This window comes from Dermochelys coriacea, chromosome 7 (assembly GCF_009764565.3).
Source record: "Dermochelys coriacea isolate rDerCor1 chromosome 7, rDerCor1.pri.v4, whole genome shotgun sequence".
NCBI classification, from domain to species: Eukaryota; Metazoa; Chordata; order Testudines; family Dermochelyidae; genus Dermochelys; species Dermochelys coriacea.
The window spans coordinates 97,362,420-97,379,505 of record NC_050074.1 but is presented as its reverse complement, the minus strand read 5'-3'; the positions used below and the strand labels follow the sequence as shown (position 1 = coordinate 97,379,505).

Genomic DNA, 17,086 nt, shown 5'->3' with positions numbered 1-17,086 from the left:
CCCACGGTGCCCCTCAGCCTCACGCGGTCGCTGCCTCGGGGGCTCGCCCCGTGCAGCACCAGCCCAGGCCCTGCCCCTTGCGGGGCGGGGGCCAGAAGGCAGCGAGCCCCGCCAGGCGCGGTCCGAGCGAGCGGCAGCCCGGCTCGCCCGCTCAGCCCGGGGGCGCTGCCCGGGGCTGGTGGCGGAGCCGGGCGGTGGGCGGGTCGCGCTGACATCAGCCGGCGGGAGGCGCGCTCGCCTCCCGGGGGAGCTTTATTCCGGTGAGCGGAGGGCGCCGCCGAGGCTCCTGCTGGGCGTGACCACCGCGAGACGGGGGGGGGGGGAGGGAGCCGCTCCCTGCCCCGGGGCCGCGCTGCCGGCAGCGGGTCAGTGCAGGAGGCGTGGCGGGCCCCGAGCCGCCCTCGCAGCGGGCTGTGCGCGGAACTTGCCATGAGCAGCGCAGAGCCGCGGCGTCCGCTCCTCCACCATGCACGGGCTCTGCCGCTGCCTCTGCTTGGCGGCCGCGCTGGCGGGGCTCTCCTGGGCCAGCCGGAACTGCCCGGACCTCATCGTTGACAGCTGCCTCTGCACCGCGGAGCGCTCCAAGGGGCCCGGCCGCCAAACCGTCCGCATCAAAGTTGCCTGCAGCGGCGGGGAGTTGGTCGAAACTTTGCAGCCTTCTCTGCTGCCGAGCCGCACGGTGTCTCTGTAAGTACAGCCCGGCTGGGCTGCGGGGGCACGTGTGGAGCCTGCCTCGGATAAACAGCCGGGGGCTCGGGGGGGCGGGTGTGTGTGTGTGTGTGTGACTGGCGCTGGCTAGGTGAGCGTGTGAAAGGAAACCCAGCTGTCAAGGGTCTGGCTTTGCTGCTCTCCGCGCCGGCGGGAGGGGGTCGGATAGGGCTGGACGTAGGATCAAGAGAAGCAAGCCTCTGGCTAATGCAGGAGGCAGCGGGTCGTGCCTGGGAGAGAGCCCAAGTTGGAGGACACTTTGGGTGCCTGGAAGTTGACGTGTGAGAGCCGAATACCTGGCCGAGCTGCGCACCGACTCCAGGCGGGGTTGCATCCCCTCTCCCAAAGCGCGCACACATCCCGATGCGAGCTATGGGCGCTAATCTAGGCACTGGTGTTCCCAGATAGCTGTCACCGCTTCGAAGGGGACGGGGAAAGTTTGGACTCTAAAGAGCGTGTTATTTCCTTTCTGGGAGAGAAATGAGAGTAGAGGACCAAGAAAGCCCACCTAGGAAAAACGTTATAAACGAATAGTTTGTGCCGTGTCGGACTCCAACCTTCTGTAAAAGTTTGAAGAAAGCTACTTCTCCGCGCCAGAAGAGGAAATGGTTTAGTGTGCGTAACAAATTATGAAATATACATCAAACACCTTAATCAGAGTCAAAATGGAGCAGAAACTGAGATCAAACTGGGTGTATGCAGCGTAACTGTAGCCCAGTCGGGCCCCGGATATTACAGAGACAGGGTGGGTGAGGAAAACTGAAGAAGAACAGGTTTCAGAGTAGCAGCCGTGTTAGTCTGTATTCGCAAAAAGAAAAGGAGGACTTGTGGCACCTTAGAGACTAACAAATTTATTAGAGCATAAGCTTTCGTGAGCTACAGAAGTTATAATATAATAACATATTATAACATATAATAATATATAAATATATATTACTCACCCACTTTGTCTCTCTAATCAACCTGGGTGGGCAATTGGGACTCTGGCCCTACTTTTAAAAAATATTTGAGTTTGTTTTCACTTCTAGTTTAGAAACTCTTCTTGGTATTTTGTTTGTTTTTGGAAAGCAGAATTTACTACAATGTAAATTGCATACTACCTTGTAGGGTGGTTTTGAAAATGTTTGTGATAGCTAAGCTGATTAGACCAGCTGATGCACCTTTAAACTTGAAACAGGATAATTTCGAACCCCAAGGATGATAAAATATGCTATCTGTACTGCAGAGTTGCATTTTAAGGGTTATTTAACAAATTATCTGAAACTGATGTTTTCTTCTCTAATTAAAGTTTGGAAGCTGCGATGTCTATATTTTTGTCCGCATACATTTTTGGTTGTATGCATGCTATTTGGAATATGTCAGATATGTTTGTTGTTTAAGTAATCCAGTAGTGGGGAAATGACTCACAATTTGGGTATTGTTGACTTGCATGTGTTTTGGAAATCAGCAACAAATATAGTGTTGTAAGTAAACATAACTAATGGTATTTTGTACCTCTATCACCGAGACGTTAAAGTAATGTTCCTATAACAGGACCCAAGCATTAACATTGTTGGCATTTTGCCCTTTTAGATGATGCATATATCCAACTGATCCTATGCAATTGAATTTAGTTCATTTGACAACTCATGCTGGGAACATCTCCACTGTTCACAGCACTTTCTTTAAGTCAACACTTTTAGGAGACAAGTGGTAAAGATAGTAATTTATCACATCTGGGGAATTTGTGCTTGTAAATGTGCAGATGTGCTGAGTGTGATCCAGTTCAGCTTTTGCTAAAACTGATTATGCTGATCTTTCATCTGGGAAGCTTGTGCATCTTAATATATAGATACGATAACTACACTTCTCAAAGAATTTTGCTGAACTGAGGTAGAATAACTTTATTAAATCAACATAAGTTCATAACTACCATATACATGCAATGTTACTTTCATAGTTTATAATTTTCTTTAAGAACATAAAGCATTCTAACTTTCCAAAAAGATTTTGTGCAGACTTAACTACTTTTCTCCATTGCTTAAGACATTTCTAGAAACTCTCTAATTGTGCATGTCAACAAGGTGTTCCCTTTGTGCTTTATTTTTAAATATTTATTTGCAAAAAGTTTTCCAGACTTTTTGGAAACACTTATTTTATGACCATTTATACATTTAAACTGTATTAGAAAGTAAATTTGGCATACTTAATATAGGATTAACAGTTGAAGGGTTTCAAATAGGAGTGTACTATTGAAAGAAGGTAGTGCAGGAATAAATATATACAGGCAGATCCTCAGCTGACGCAAGTTGTCATAGCTCCAAAATGAGGAGCTGCCCACTAATATCTAAGATTTAAGGCACTAGTCTCAAGGTAGATAATACTATATAGTTCAGAGGACACTCAAACACATTTGTTCAAGTATCAGAAATACACTATACTACATGAAAGTCACTTAATCTTAATAGGTAACTTGTTATTTATAGCTAACTGATCAAAACTGTGAGAGACATGGTGGGTGAGGTAATATCTGTTATTGGACCAACTTCTGCTGACTTCAAAACTGAATGTGTGTGTTAGAAGTTTTCCATTTCTTATGCTCAAATTGCTCTATTTAAGTGAATAAAATGTTGTATGCCTGCTAAATACCTCCTTTTTAAATTACATGTAGTTTAAGGAGATTACATTTTTTCCAAGACTAAATCTATAATTAGAAGCTAATGCTTGAAGGTAAAACAAGACTTAAAATTTGAGGTGTAAAAAGATCTAGTAAAAGAGCATTTGCTTGCAGACACGCTGCCTATTTCCACTGTTTTATTGGCCTACAGAGAAAGCTGTAACATATGGAATACAAAGTCTTGAATTGCTTTAACAATTGGGAAATATAGATGTGAATAAAGGTCAATGTGTGTTGCAGATGCAGTAACATTAAATAAAACAAGCATAGCAAATTATAACATTTCATATGATTTTAATAATTCATTCAATAATAGTTGCTTTTTCTTTTTGGTGCTATTTAATTGGAAGGGCAGATCTAAGGGAAATTGTTACAATATTCTGATAACCGTAGTAGGCAGTTATGAAAAATTACCACCATTGAGAAGTAATAAATATCTCTTAAATCATATAAGATGAAGTTATAGTGCATACTGTATACTTTGTAAGTACATATGTACATACATGCTATGTGATGTAGTTTATCAACTAATTTAAAACAATATGTGTGTTTTATTAGGGAAGAGAGTTTGTATTTAATGTTTCTTTAATTGATTAACCATGGAAGTTGGTTGTGTTGGGCAGACTTGGCAGGATTTGACATCAATTTTACTAAACGTCTTGGTAATATAGGGTCTGATCTGAAGTGAAGACTCCCGTTGACTTCAGTGGGCTTTGGATGGTTTAACCAATTATCTTCAGTTTGAGTGGTGGGAGAGATTGTCAGTGACAGTTTTCAAGATCTTTACATTCAGTAATATCTGCACTATAAATTGTCAGGTGGCCCCAACAAATTAAGAGCATTTTATGAGAAGTAAAATTTAAGAAAATGAGCTGATCAGTCAGCTGTAGCACCCTCATTTTTTTTTTTAAAGAAATTTTGTTAAAATTTTTTGGATGCACGGTTTATCTGTCTGTATTCAATACTTATCTTGGTGCCTTTGAAATAGGAACTGTAAGCACTTGGATAAAATGGCTGTCTAATTTTACTATAGCTTCTGAAAGTAAGCATGTATCTTCTGTTGAAATGGGTTTGTTCCGATCCACAGTGAAACTCCTCAGTGACTTGCGACGGAGACTTATGTGCCTTCTGTAGCAGAGGGATTACTTTTCCTCTTTCTACAGCAATATACTGTTGTCCCAAAGCTGTGTTAAATTACAGCATCTGCTATTTCCGCATTGATACGAATATCTACTGATATGCAGACCCACAATGAGTAGAAGTAACATAACGTAACGTTTCTTTAATTTTGCTTTTGGCATGTTTCATTCGTTTGTGTTTAGAGTGGATCTTAATGGGATTTTTATATCATGTGTTCACTTTTCTTGGTAGTTGTTTATATTTTCTTAAATTGTGTATTTTGCTTGTATTCTTTATTCTTATTTATTTTTGCTGTAATGGCCTTTAAAGTGTACATATGGAGAAGGAGATTCATGGTGAAAAATGAGATGAGAATTGAACACCACAGTCTGGTGTTCTTCAGCCATTCTCAGTGTCCACATTTCACTTCTGGACAATAGAGTTGGTATAACCATGTTGGTGGGTGTGGTGCTTTTTTGTTTGTTTGTTTGTTTGTTTTTTTTTTGAGAGAGAGAGAGAGACTTTATTCATTGCCATCGGAGATAATAAAGACATTTGGTTGGATTATAAAAGGGACAAAATAGCATTCAAGACAGTTGTAGTTATGTACACTAATGATGTGGATAATCCAATCTCGTGTTTCTTGAGTGTCCGCAGAGGTCAGCAAAAGGCACATCTGTGCAGATCAGTCTGCGATTGGCTAAGTTATGGTCCACTTTTTGAGACAAGACGCTTGATGAGAAGGACCAATGATCTGATCTTTTATTGTTCTTATTGTTGTGTCTAAACTTAACTTAAAGTTTAGGCAGATCTTTTTTTTTATTTCCCTTTAGGTTTCTATATTTTTGCTGTTGTCAAACAAGATCATCCTCTGACCCTGTCCATCTAAGTGTTGGAAGCATTTGCCTGCCGTATAACTTGTTTTGGTTGTTCACTCCATAATACTCTTTTTTTCCCCTAGTGGAACAGGAGCCTTTTGAGCACTCCAGTATTCTTCCATACTTCCTCCTTCCAATCACAAAGACTTTGCTTTGTGGTGATCTTCCATCTGGCCCTTTCAGATTATGTTCATGCTACTCCTTGAGTGTGCCTGCAGGCTCATGAGTGTGTGCAACAGATGAGATACTCTCTCCCTCATGAGCACTCTAAATTCTCGTTGATGTGGGAGCTTGCTCCTGAGCTGATCATCCAAACTCTCACAATATTACTAAACAATATGTATTGCAGCTTTTTGGGTAATAACCATTTGTTTCATTGTCTCATAAAAAGGTGTTCTATAAGAGTTAAGAGAGTATATATTAAATTTTACTTGTTTAAATTAAACATATGCCCAAAAATACTGGCCAGACTCTTTTTTTTTAATAATCTCCGTTCACTATACAAGTGGGTATTCTAGATGTAAAGATTTATTGGTAAGTGAATTACGGTGATCCATTCAGGACCTTGCACTCCTTGGATGCACATGTTATTGCTTTTAGATGTTAGTAGGGAATTTTGGATAAATATGGACTGCTGGATCAGCCCTCATTGACTTGTGGACCTACATAATGCATGTGGATTAATGAAAATCCTTATGATGCCCTAGACTGCTTGGTTTTGCATTTGGATCTCTGATGCAACTGAAAAATTTGTAGAGACGCAATCAGAAAGGTCTTTGCGAGCTTTGAAGTGGCTCTGGAGTCATTCCAGTTATGGTTGGCTGCATAACATGTTAGTTGACCTCCGATATACACAGGCAACTTGTTTATTGCAAAGCACTGTGGTCTAGAGGTTAAAGCGCCTCTAGGTCACGAAGAGATGTAGGTTCTGTTCTCAGCTCTAGCACAGAGATGCTGTCTGATTTTTTTTTTCTTTTTATGAGGCAAGCCATTTACCTTGTCTGTGCCTCTTTTTTTTTTTTTGTTCTATAAAATGAAGATAATACAGTCTTCCTTTTTGGCTTGTGAATTTTTATTTATTAAATGCCTTGGTAGCCTTGGCTGGAAGGTGATATAGTTTCAAAATATTACTAAAATCCACCTGTTTCTGATAGTGGTACATGATTAACTTACTACTTTCTTTGAAAGAAAACCCAGCACTCTTCTCACACCAAGTCCCTTTTAATGGACAAATTCTCCCGCAGTTATCCCTATGTAACTCTGTTGTCTTAAATGGGGTTACACAGATTTCACTAAAGGTAGAACTTGGCCATTTGTAAATAACTATCACAAATGCAGTGGATCTGCAGAGCTGAAGACCCACATTTTCATAGATCAATGGCAGTGATGAGCCCCTCAGATATTTAATTTCAGAGATGCTGTGTCGCAATAATGATAATACATAGTTTTTTTCATACTCAAAGCACTTTGCAAACATTTAACCAATTCTCTAAAGGCTGGATTTACCCCATTTCCCCTGTCCCCAAATTAGTTCAGTGTTATGTCACATCAGCACTTGCTTTATATACTTTAAATAACAAAACAAAAAACTACTTCATTTGTTTCATGCCCAGTCTTGTCTCTTCCTGTTCTATGCTGCGGTGGTTCATAACGGTTGTTATTAATAAATTATATAGCAAATAAATTTTGCTGCACTGTACTTTTACGGTATAAAACACATTTCATGTCCCTAAGAGCCTACAATCTAAGTTATCCAAGGCTAGAAAATGCAAGACAATATTTTAGGAACGCAGGGATGAACAAAAAAAGATTATTGGTGAGAAGATAATGGAAAAAGAGGGGTCCTGAGAATGGGTTTCAAAAATGTTTTAATAATACTTAGCCCTTGCATAACACTTGTAATCTCTAGATCATTCATAAGGCACCGTATAAAGACAGGTAAGTTATTATCCTCATTAAACAGGTGAGGAAACTAAGGTGAAGAGAGCTAAGTGACTTGCACATGGTCATACAACAGATCATTGTCAGAGACAGGAATAGGAAAGCTAAATATTCTGGCTCCCTATCTATGTGCTGGACCATGTAGCCTCCCAAAAATTTGTTGGAGGGACAATCGGCCATGGTGAAAGAAATTCCAAGCATAAGGAAAACTGACAGAAGATATGAGAAAGATGAAGTGAGTGGCTGGGAGAGGTGAATGGGGAACAGGAGGAAAAGAGAGTAGAAATGTCAGGCAGGATGAGATTTGTAGGGCATTGTAGCTCAGCCTAAAATTGATTGTTTTTCTTGGTCTAGACATACCCAGAATGAGTACAAAATACTATGAATTTAAATGTTTTATTTTCTCCATTAGACAAACATCCTGGGTGAGATTATTTCTGGAGAGGGGAGAAGGAGCCCTGAATTCTTTATTTAATTTGGCAGTACCTAATATAATAACTAAATCCTGACATTTTGGTGTTCAAATTGACACTTAGCCATGCTGATACCAGTTTTACATGCCAAAGGAATATTAGGGGAGCTATTGTATTACTGTTTTTTTTCATAATAAATTCTTAAATATATAATAGGGTCTTTTTTCGTCTTTTTAATTCTAACTAATCTAAGGATAATAAGTGATCATTGCAGTTCCACAGCCTAAACATTCTGTCCCTCTTCTTCTTCTTCTAGGCAGGTGACTTTTAGAGGCCCAGGACTGCAATCTTTGCAATCTATTATTATTTGCATCACTTATCTATTTGGTCATTTCACCAATAACATGGAATATGTATCAGAGACTAGGCAACTTGTATATTGCTGGCTTTCTGATTTTGGGGTAGACTCTTTCTAGAGGGACAAAAGACTTAAGATTGCTTAGGAAAAATAGGTATATGTAAACATATATGTATATACCTTTAACAGGGAAGATAGACCTAGGTAAAGTGTTATGTTGTGAATTTCCTCCCTCATATGTAGGTTTCTGCCATATGGGATAATTTGCCAGTTGATCCATTATTGACCTTAGTTGATTGTCAAGCTAGAAGAGATTTGGTAAATGCCACTGCATGTTTTGCTATGTTAGGCCAATATGTGCTGCACAGATTTATTTTTAATGCCCAAAGGATATACGCGACAAAGAAATCAAATTGTCTCAAGTGCATGTACCCTCATCTGTTGTGTCTGGGTAGGGCCCTATGTTTGGACCATTGGCAGTTCTAAAGCAGTCAGTAACTGGGGGTGGGATTCACAAAGGGAAGGAGGCATTGCAATGTGGAGCCTAATAATGCCAAACTTTTAGGGGCCTAGAAAATCATAGGAATGCCTTTGCAATCCACAAAGCCTGAATTAGAGGCTTAGGCTCTCTATACAATGAATAAAGAGAGAGAGAGAGGCGCCTTAGCTTTCAGTCCACAAAGCCAGCATGCTAGGTGGGAAGCTGCCTAGGATAGCTCATGGGAGACTCCAACCGGAGAGGTGAGGGCTATGCACTGCCCCTCTCTCAAAGATAGGCACCTAAGTTTGGGCTCCATGGAGGAGCCTAGCTCTGCTAGTGATCCATGAAGTAAGGGAACATAGGTGCTTGGCTGCCTAAGTTGCACGTGGAATCCTAGTCAAAAGAGCTGGGAGGGGGAAGAGAGAGGATCTCCTGTCTAATGTATAGCTTAGTGGATAGGGTCCTCACCCAGGATATGGGAGACTCGCAGGCTCAAGTATTCTACCTGAGAGTAGAAGGGATTTGAGCAGGAGTCTTCTACCTCTCAGGTGAGAGCGCTAACCACTGGGCTATAAAATATTCTGATGTGGGCACCTTCAATCTCTCCTCTTGAAGTTGTTCCATTTTAATTAAACAATATTAATTGGGCCAGAGAGAGAGAGAGAGAGAGAGAGAGAGACTCTATAGCCAAGAGGTTAGGGCATTCCCATGAGAGTTGGAAGATCCCTGTTCAAATCCTTTCTCCTCCTCAGTAGAACTGGGGATTTCCCACATCCTGGCTGAGTACCCTATTCACTAGGGCTAAATGTTACAAGGGAGGTTTTCCCTCCCCGTGCACACAGCTGTCTTTGTATGAACTTGCCTGAGGGCCCTGATATGGTAGGCATACTCAGAGATCACATACTGGACTGGGGGCACACACACAACTTGGCTAGCTGAACTCCTATCTTTCTAGTTCGTGAAACACTCTGTGGCTTAGGCAGGAGATGTCTGGACACTTAGCATGAGGCAGTAGTGCATATGTTCAGGCAGGGGATAGGTATCTAGGCACCTAGAATGAGGTTGCAGTGTATGTGCCCAGAGGAAAAAACTTGGGTGCGAAATGAGTTTAGGCTCCTACAGTGTTAGGTGGCAGCCAAATGGGAGTTTTGTGAATTGCAGTGGTGCCTAAAAATGGGAGTTATGTACCTAAGTACCTTTGTGAATCCCACCTTTGGTCACTAGCTGAAGTCCTGTCCACCAACTGGTTATATCTCTTATTACAGCTCTCACCGATAACTTTTATGCATGTGGAAGTTCTCCTTAAAAGAGACTCTAGGAGTTCATGCCTCTTGGGGATCATAGTATCTTTTTTCAGCTACTGAAAGGGACTTTTCCCTAAAAAGCAGGTGATGAAAGTGATTATCAGAAGTAACACTGACACATTTACAGCATTGCTGGAAATCTTAGTATCTTCCACATGTTTTTCAAAAGTGATCAAACTATAAAAATATACAGATGGGGATAGTCAGGGGCTGATTGTCTTTGCTGGCCATGAGGCACAGCTTGTACACACAATTTTCATGTGACCTGGAGAGAGAGTGAGAATCTGGGCCTCCAAAACTTATACCTACTATTCCAAGTGAAATACCTCCCCCCAAAGCTATGCATATTTGATTTCCATTGTCACATCTTCCCTCCCCTCGGTCAATTATGCTCTTATCGATTCTGCCCTCCCCAATCAGATCAATCATTTCTGCTTTGAGTATCAATTTGTAGGGCTCTGCTGCTTCCCCTTCTGCTAGGACACTCTGCACATTGCTCCCTCTTCTTCTTAAAGAAGCAGCAGCTCTGAGGCCACTATGCTTCCTGCCTCCCATCTTGTGAAAAAACTGCAATTTAGGGCTGTTATATTCCTTCCCTGTCCCCTTCCTATCCTGTGACGCATATAGTTTTTTCTCCAGTCACTCTGCTCCCTATGTTTTTCCCCTTTCCAGAAAGAACACTTCTCTGTGGCTGCCTCCATCCCTCCACAGAAGGACCCAGCAGCTTCCTGAGTAAAACTTCTGTAGACATAACACTGTTTTCTTCTGCGGGGGCTTTGTCACAGCTGCTCAAACCGGCCCCGTTCCAGATAATCCATCCTTCTTTCCTCAGACTATGTTTTGCCCTGCTTCTATTATACACAGCTGTTTTGTGGCATAAATCTGGAAGCTAAAAGGGCAGGTTTGCTCCACTGAGACAGCTATTCTGCTCTAACAACTCCTAAGAAGTATTTGTGAGGCTTACTTGTTTCTCTCATGAACACCTGAAATTCAGAGCACTGTACTGACTTGAAATTCAGAATTAAACCAGCAGTGAAAGTTTTCAAGCATGCCTTCTGTCTCTAATTTTGTGTACAACTGCCACTTGATATCTTTGCTCTCCTTCATATTCATTGTCCCTGATGAGTAATTCTACAGTATTAGAAATACATAAAATAATCTGCTAGCTATCTGCCTCCCTAGTCATGCTGGACCAACCTTTATTTCATTGGTCAAGATAGCGTGTGTTCCATAAATTTACTTTCAAGTTCTTGGGAGTTAATGCGGAGTTGTAGATTTCTCAAACACTTTCCTGCTCTTCTGATTTTTTTCCTCTCTCTGATACACACTCTCTCTTTTCTTAGTATAGAGAATATTCACTTCAAATTTTTTGATTTTGAGGTATCATGCTACTGTTCTCCTTTTCAGTAGTTCCTACTTTGTTTTCATGCCTGAAACTGAGCTGAGAGATTTATCTCCAAATAGTGAATGTACTTCATGCCATTGCTCCACTTCTTATTTTTTTATTATAGTCTAATAACATTGATGATAGTTACTTGTCTGTATTAAATTGGACTTATTCTTTTTCAGATAAGATTATGTACACTGTATAAACTGTTCTGTCAGTAACAAAACACAGGCAGGAGAAGACTTGTGGGATTTGTTGCTGTATGTTGGCAGTCTTATTATAAAAACCTATGAAAAGACTCTGAGATTTACCTCTGGGTCTGATAAAATTTAGCTCTTGCTGTCAGGTAACCCATAAATAAGAATGTCCTTTTAAACCTTTTTTTCTTTTTAAAAAGCTGCCCCTTGGTAAATATAGAGGGGGCTCAGCATAACTGAGAATCAAGTCCACTGCGATTCTCTTCATTTTAATGCAGCATTATAGTTTTGAAAAACTTTGATGGCCTAGGGCCTCCAGGGCTACTAGGATATGGATCTTCATGGTTCTCCCTGGCTAGTGAGGAATTTGCTGCAAAAGGAAGGAACCACAGAATCAAGGTAGCAGAGGTGACCCTCTTATAAATAGCTTCTTTTATGTAAAGATGAACCAATTCCAATTCAAAATAGGTGCTTCAGTGTCTGTTTCATAGACTGGAATTGTAACTGGAAAGATAAAAGGATTATATATATTGGAATTTAAGGTAAATGCCAACCTAAATAATAGAATGGGAAAATAAACTTAAACCTGATAATATCCTAAAACTAGACCTGAAAAACTGGAAACAGAATACACTGTTGTCAGAGGAGCTAAACAGTTTGTCAAATTTGCTATAATTTATTAGCTCCCTGACAATAGATATTAATTGAAAATTAATATTAACTCTAGCATTTTGTTTGAGGGCAGAACAAATATGCTACAAACTCACTGGAAAAGCTCATAGACTTCCAGGCTAGAAAGGACCATCCCAATCATTTAGTTTGACCTCCTGCACATTTGCCGCCCACAAAACTTCACCCACCCACTCCTGTAATAGACCCATAACCTCTGGCTGAGTTACTGAAGTCCTCAAATCATGATTTAAAGGCTTCAAATTACAGAGAATCCACCATTTATGCTAGCTCAAACCAGCAAGTGACCCTATACCTTTGAATACAAGAAATGGAGGTTAGATTCCCAAACCTCAAACCTGAACACAATTAGCACTGTGGCAGGCCTCACAGCTAGAGCTGCATTTATTTATTTATTTATTTATTTATTTGGACAAAACATTTTTGGTGACTATGTAGAATCAGTGACATCAAAACATTTTATGCATTTGTATCTGATTTACCAAATTGTTCACTTTGGGGGTGAAAAAAAATCTGAAAAAACTGAAATGAAACATTTTGATTTTTCAGTTTGAAATACTTGTTTCAAAATTAAAAAAAAAAAAAAAAAAAAAGGTAAAGAATTAAATTACTTTCCAAAATTGCCAATGAACCGAAAAGGTCACTATTCACTCAGCTCTACTTATAGCATTTTGGAAAAATATAGCAAAAATGATGGGAAGGATGCACCCTAAGGAGCGTGTGAAACTTTCTCTCAGTTATGGTGACTTATCAACAGCACAACAAAAACCAGCTTCAGCTTTTAACACTCAGACATACTAGGACACAAGGTCAGTGCTGACTAAAAACTGAGTTTCCTTGCAATAGTACCTAAAAGCTACCTGGGGCAATGCAATATTAAGATTCGGAAAACTAGTATAGACATTCTGAGTATTTCTTCGCCCTCCCGTCCCCCAAAACATGAGCCTTGTTCCTCTTATCTTTTACCTTTTGATCTAAAGAACACCCTACTTAAGAGGCTCATTCTTTGATAATTCTCCCACTAGCCAGCCTTTGCACATAGTCACACTCACCTTCTGCTGTTGCAGTCTGCGTCTGCACTGTTGCATCCACAAGTTTCCTCCTCCTTCCTCCCCACCTCATTCTTCTCTTCCTTCTCATACTCTGTAGTCTTCCCTCCCTTCTACAGATGTCCCTCTGCCAAAAAGATCTTTCAGAAATACATCCATAGTGACCCTGTGTTGATTTGCTCCATTGTATTTCAGTCCCCAGACAATCCCTCTGCTCTTCAGTCTCTCTTTCTCACCCTCCCTCCTTCAGCCCTAGATAGTGGATTGCATTCCTATTCCTACTTTCTCCTTGTCCTCCTCCAATTTCCCCTGTCTCTGACATACCCAGCTCTACCCTGATGCACTCCCAGTTCCTACTCCTTTTTACATCCTCCCTTTAGGATCTCCCCTCATCCATTTTAATCTGATTATTTCTGCTCTCTTCTGCCTCTTTGTTCCCATCTCTGCCTTCTCCAGTTCCTCTATTCTCCACTGCCAACTGCTGGTTCATAAACTCCATCTGGCTAGCAGAAGACCAAAGCAGTCCTATTGTCATCACTGCAGGTCTTCCTCTCTTCTCAGTTCATCACCTAAACAATGGGAGGAGAATTCCTAGTGTGGTTTTACTGAGCAGTAGCCTCATTGTGGCTCTGTTGCCTCCCCTCCATCTATCAGCTGGAAGGGATAGACACTGCAATCTTCCTTGCCCACCCCCCAGGGCTCGGTCGTGGTGGCATGCAGGGGTGAGGATAGGGTGGCCAGGTGCCTGGTTTTTGACTGGAAAGTTCAGTCAAAAAGGGGAACTGAAAGTGTCCGGTCATATCTACTGACTGGACATGCAAAGTCGAGTTACTGTGGGCAGAGGTGGCGGGGAGATGCGGGGTCATCACCTGTGCCAGTCCCTACTCAGCCAGGGCCACTTCCTACTTGCATTGGGTCGCTGATTCTCCCCGCCATGGATCTGCAGGCAAGTCCCTCCTAACCTGGGCAGAGGAGAGAGGGGAATAGCAGCGAGTGATGAGGGAAGGGGGGAAGAGGAGTAAGCGGGGGATGGGGTCGAGGAGGGGGAGATTTTGGCACTCTTTTTAAAAAAAAATATTACAAAGTTGGCAATCCCGGGGCGGGGGGGGGGCAGGCAAGCAAAGAGGGGAGGGAGAGGAGTTCCCCTCTTAATCCTTTGCAGCCCCATGTAACTACTCCCATGACTCTATTACAGAAAATAAAGTATGCAGTACGTACATAAAAAGTGTAGCAATTTGAGGATGAAATCTCTCCAGAATGCTATGTTACTTTGGTTACTGACTTTGAGCTAGAAAACTAAAACTTATCTGTATGCAAAACAAATCTAAGTTTAAAAGACAGTTTTCCTCCTTTCTGTGGTATAGCTGGTATCATTCCCAGTCTTTTTACAAGCTTACCATGGCATTTCACCTTAAATCAAATTAATGAATTGTTCTCGGATATGGGGGCTGCGGCTGACAAAGCCATACTACTATTGCAAAAGCCACCATTTCCCATTTATACTGTAGTTGGTGTATAGGAAAGAAAGCACAGTTGATATATCCACTAGTGTTACATTTATTGATCAGAATTGGGTGAGCATTTTAACAAGCTAGATTCTGAACTTCTGGTCTGTGATTAGCACTACTCTATTAAGCAAACTAAAACAATGGCTGGTTTCTGTTGTAGGAAGACAATGATTGTTATTCCATCAGAAAGAAATCCATCAATCTGAGATTGAGTGAAATTAAACAAAAAAATTACGAAATTGTGTGGGTTCCACCCAACAACCTTCCTCTCCTGAGGAGGCTCCAGAGCCTTTTCCCTTCAGTGGCAGGAAGATTTCTCTTAAGGACACTGGCAGGTGACAATCTTCACGGGATGATTCTGTGACCTTACTTTTCTCTTCAGCAGCATGCTACTCCCATTGCTGCCTGCTTAGAATTTGGAGAGAGAGCACCTCATAGATACTCCAGAGTACCCAGAAAACCTTAGGAAGACCATGAGGATTGAAGACTTGGGACAGAAATATCAGAAGATTCAATCTCAGATGCCTCGTGTTGCCAACATTTCATAAAATATAAAATGTACATGAGCTAACCCAGACAATATATTGAATTAATACTTATTGCTGCTTATTAAAATGAGATCTTATTAAAGATATCTCTCTTGTATTCACTAATCTTCAAGGTCTATGTCAAGGAAAAATTAGAACATCTAGAACTAAGCTCTTTGCATTATGAAAGCAAAGAAGTGAGAACATTTTCCCAAACCAGCAACTACATTAATTTTTTCTCTGTTGCTTAATATGTTTTTAAAATTCCCAATTAATTCCACAATAAACATGATGCATAGGTAAACTCTTTAGTAATATCAAATATTCACAAAAATGCAGATGTGATCATTTATTTTGTCTCCATTCTGTGCAAGATTGTTTGTTCAATAAAACTAATGAAAAACAATATCTTTTTATGAACAAAAAATAACAATAAGCAGTAAATAAACGAGAGATACATATTTGTTACAGATACACATCAGTTGTTTATCTCCTTGAATATTTCAGGGTAAGTGAAGTCATTGTTTTAGAATACTTCATGCTCATCAGGTTATCATTATAAACTTGTTTCTAATTGGCTATTCTTCCAGAAGCAATTCCTGATTAATTTGTGCCCCCATGTAATTATTGGTTCATTATATAATCATGTCATAAAATAGTGTTCACAGCAACATTTTATACTGTTTAAATGTAAATTGCTCAGTAAGACATCTTGATTTTTAAGTATATTTTTGCTTTACTCAAGCATTTCAGTAGCATCAGTAACTTGTGTAGCATGCTTCTTGATAAATGTATTAAAAATAAGGTAGAAATATTTAAAGGAACCTAAGAAAATTAGGTTGCCAAATCCCACTGAAATTTACCAGTATTTAAGTGCCTAACTCTCTTAGACTCCTTTGAAAATCCCAGCCTAATATTACTGGTTGATATCATTTTGGCACCTAATTTAGAAATGGAACACTTGATTTCAAAGATTTTTGGTAATGAAAATGAATCAAAGGCCAGGATCAAATTTTGACTAAATTAAAATAGGTAATGTTTTATTAAATTATAGCTTTTCAAAGCACTATTTCAGATTAGGTAGAGTCTTTCTCTGAAAAGTGACTAAAAATAGTGACTAAAAATAAAGGTTCTTGTGGTCAACATGGGTTGTGAATTGCCACAGATGTCACTGAATTGCCTTCAGTGGGTTTGCATAGTTACTGATCCTGCTTGGAATGTGCTGAATGTGGTATATGGAGCTTTAAGAACTGTGACGTCTGTGTTTTGTTATGGTACCTTCTACAGTCGGGAGTGTTCTCGGCTGGCAGAGTTCAAAGGACTTAGCATTGGAAGTTTTTGCAACTAGAGCTGGGTTGCAGATTGAACCCAGTGTAAGCGGGGGAATAGTCCTGCTATTGTGGGGAACTTTCCTGGCTTCTGCACTACCCTGGTGAAGTGGGCTAACGAAAGGATCTGAGTCCTTGCTCCCACTTCCTTTACCCAATGGCCTCCCTGCCCTTGAGGACTCCCTTCCACTCTCCTGTCTGGCAGAGTCCTCCTAACCCCAACAAGGCTGGGCCCAGGATTCCTGGGGGGCTCGACTCCTAACCCTACTGTGGTCACCTAGGACAGGGGCTAGGGTGTGCCCACTCTGGGGTACTCTCTCTGCACTGGGCACTTCTCTGACCCACTGGCCATTACATACAAGTTAAAGCAAATGCAAGTTATTTAATCAACAATTAATTTTAAAAAGAATAAGGAATAATGGGAAAGGTTAAAGGAAACGCATCAATCCGCTCTGTGGCAGGGAACATCACAAACAGTGTCTCTGGAACGTCTGGGCAGTTCACAGTCTGTTCCTTGTAAGTCCTAGGCCTTCTTCTCAGGC

At 40.9% G+C, this 17,086-nt stretch overlaps 1 protein-coding gene across 1 annotated transcript in view; it reads left to right on the top strand.

Moving 5' to 3' along the window:
• Positions 1-254: 254 nt before the first annotated feature.
• The window catches only part of ADGRA1 (adhesion G protein-coupled receptor A1), a 474,014-nt gene continuing 457,182 nt past the window's right edge, over positions 255-17,086 (top strand). Inside the window, exon 1 of the mRNA XM_038411116.2 lies at positions 255-687. Coding sequence (XP_038267044.1) covers positions 467-687 — 221 coding nt within the window. The 5' untranslated portion in view covers positions 255-466. The remainder of the gene's footprint in view (positions 688-17,086) is intronic.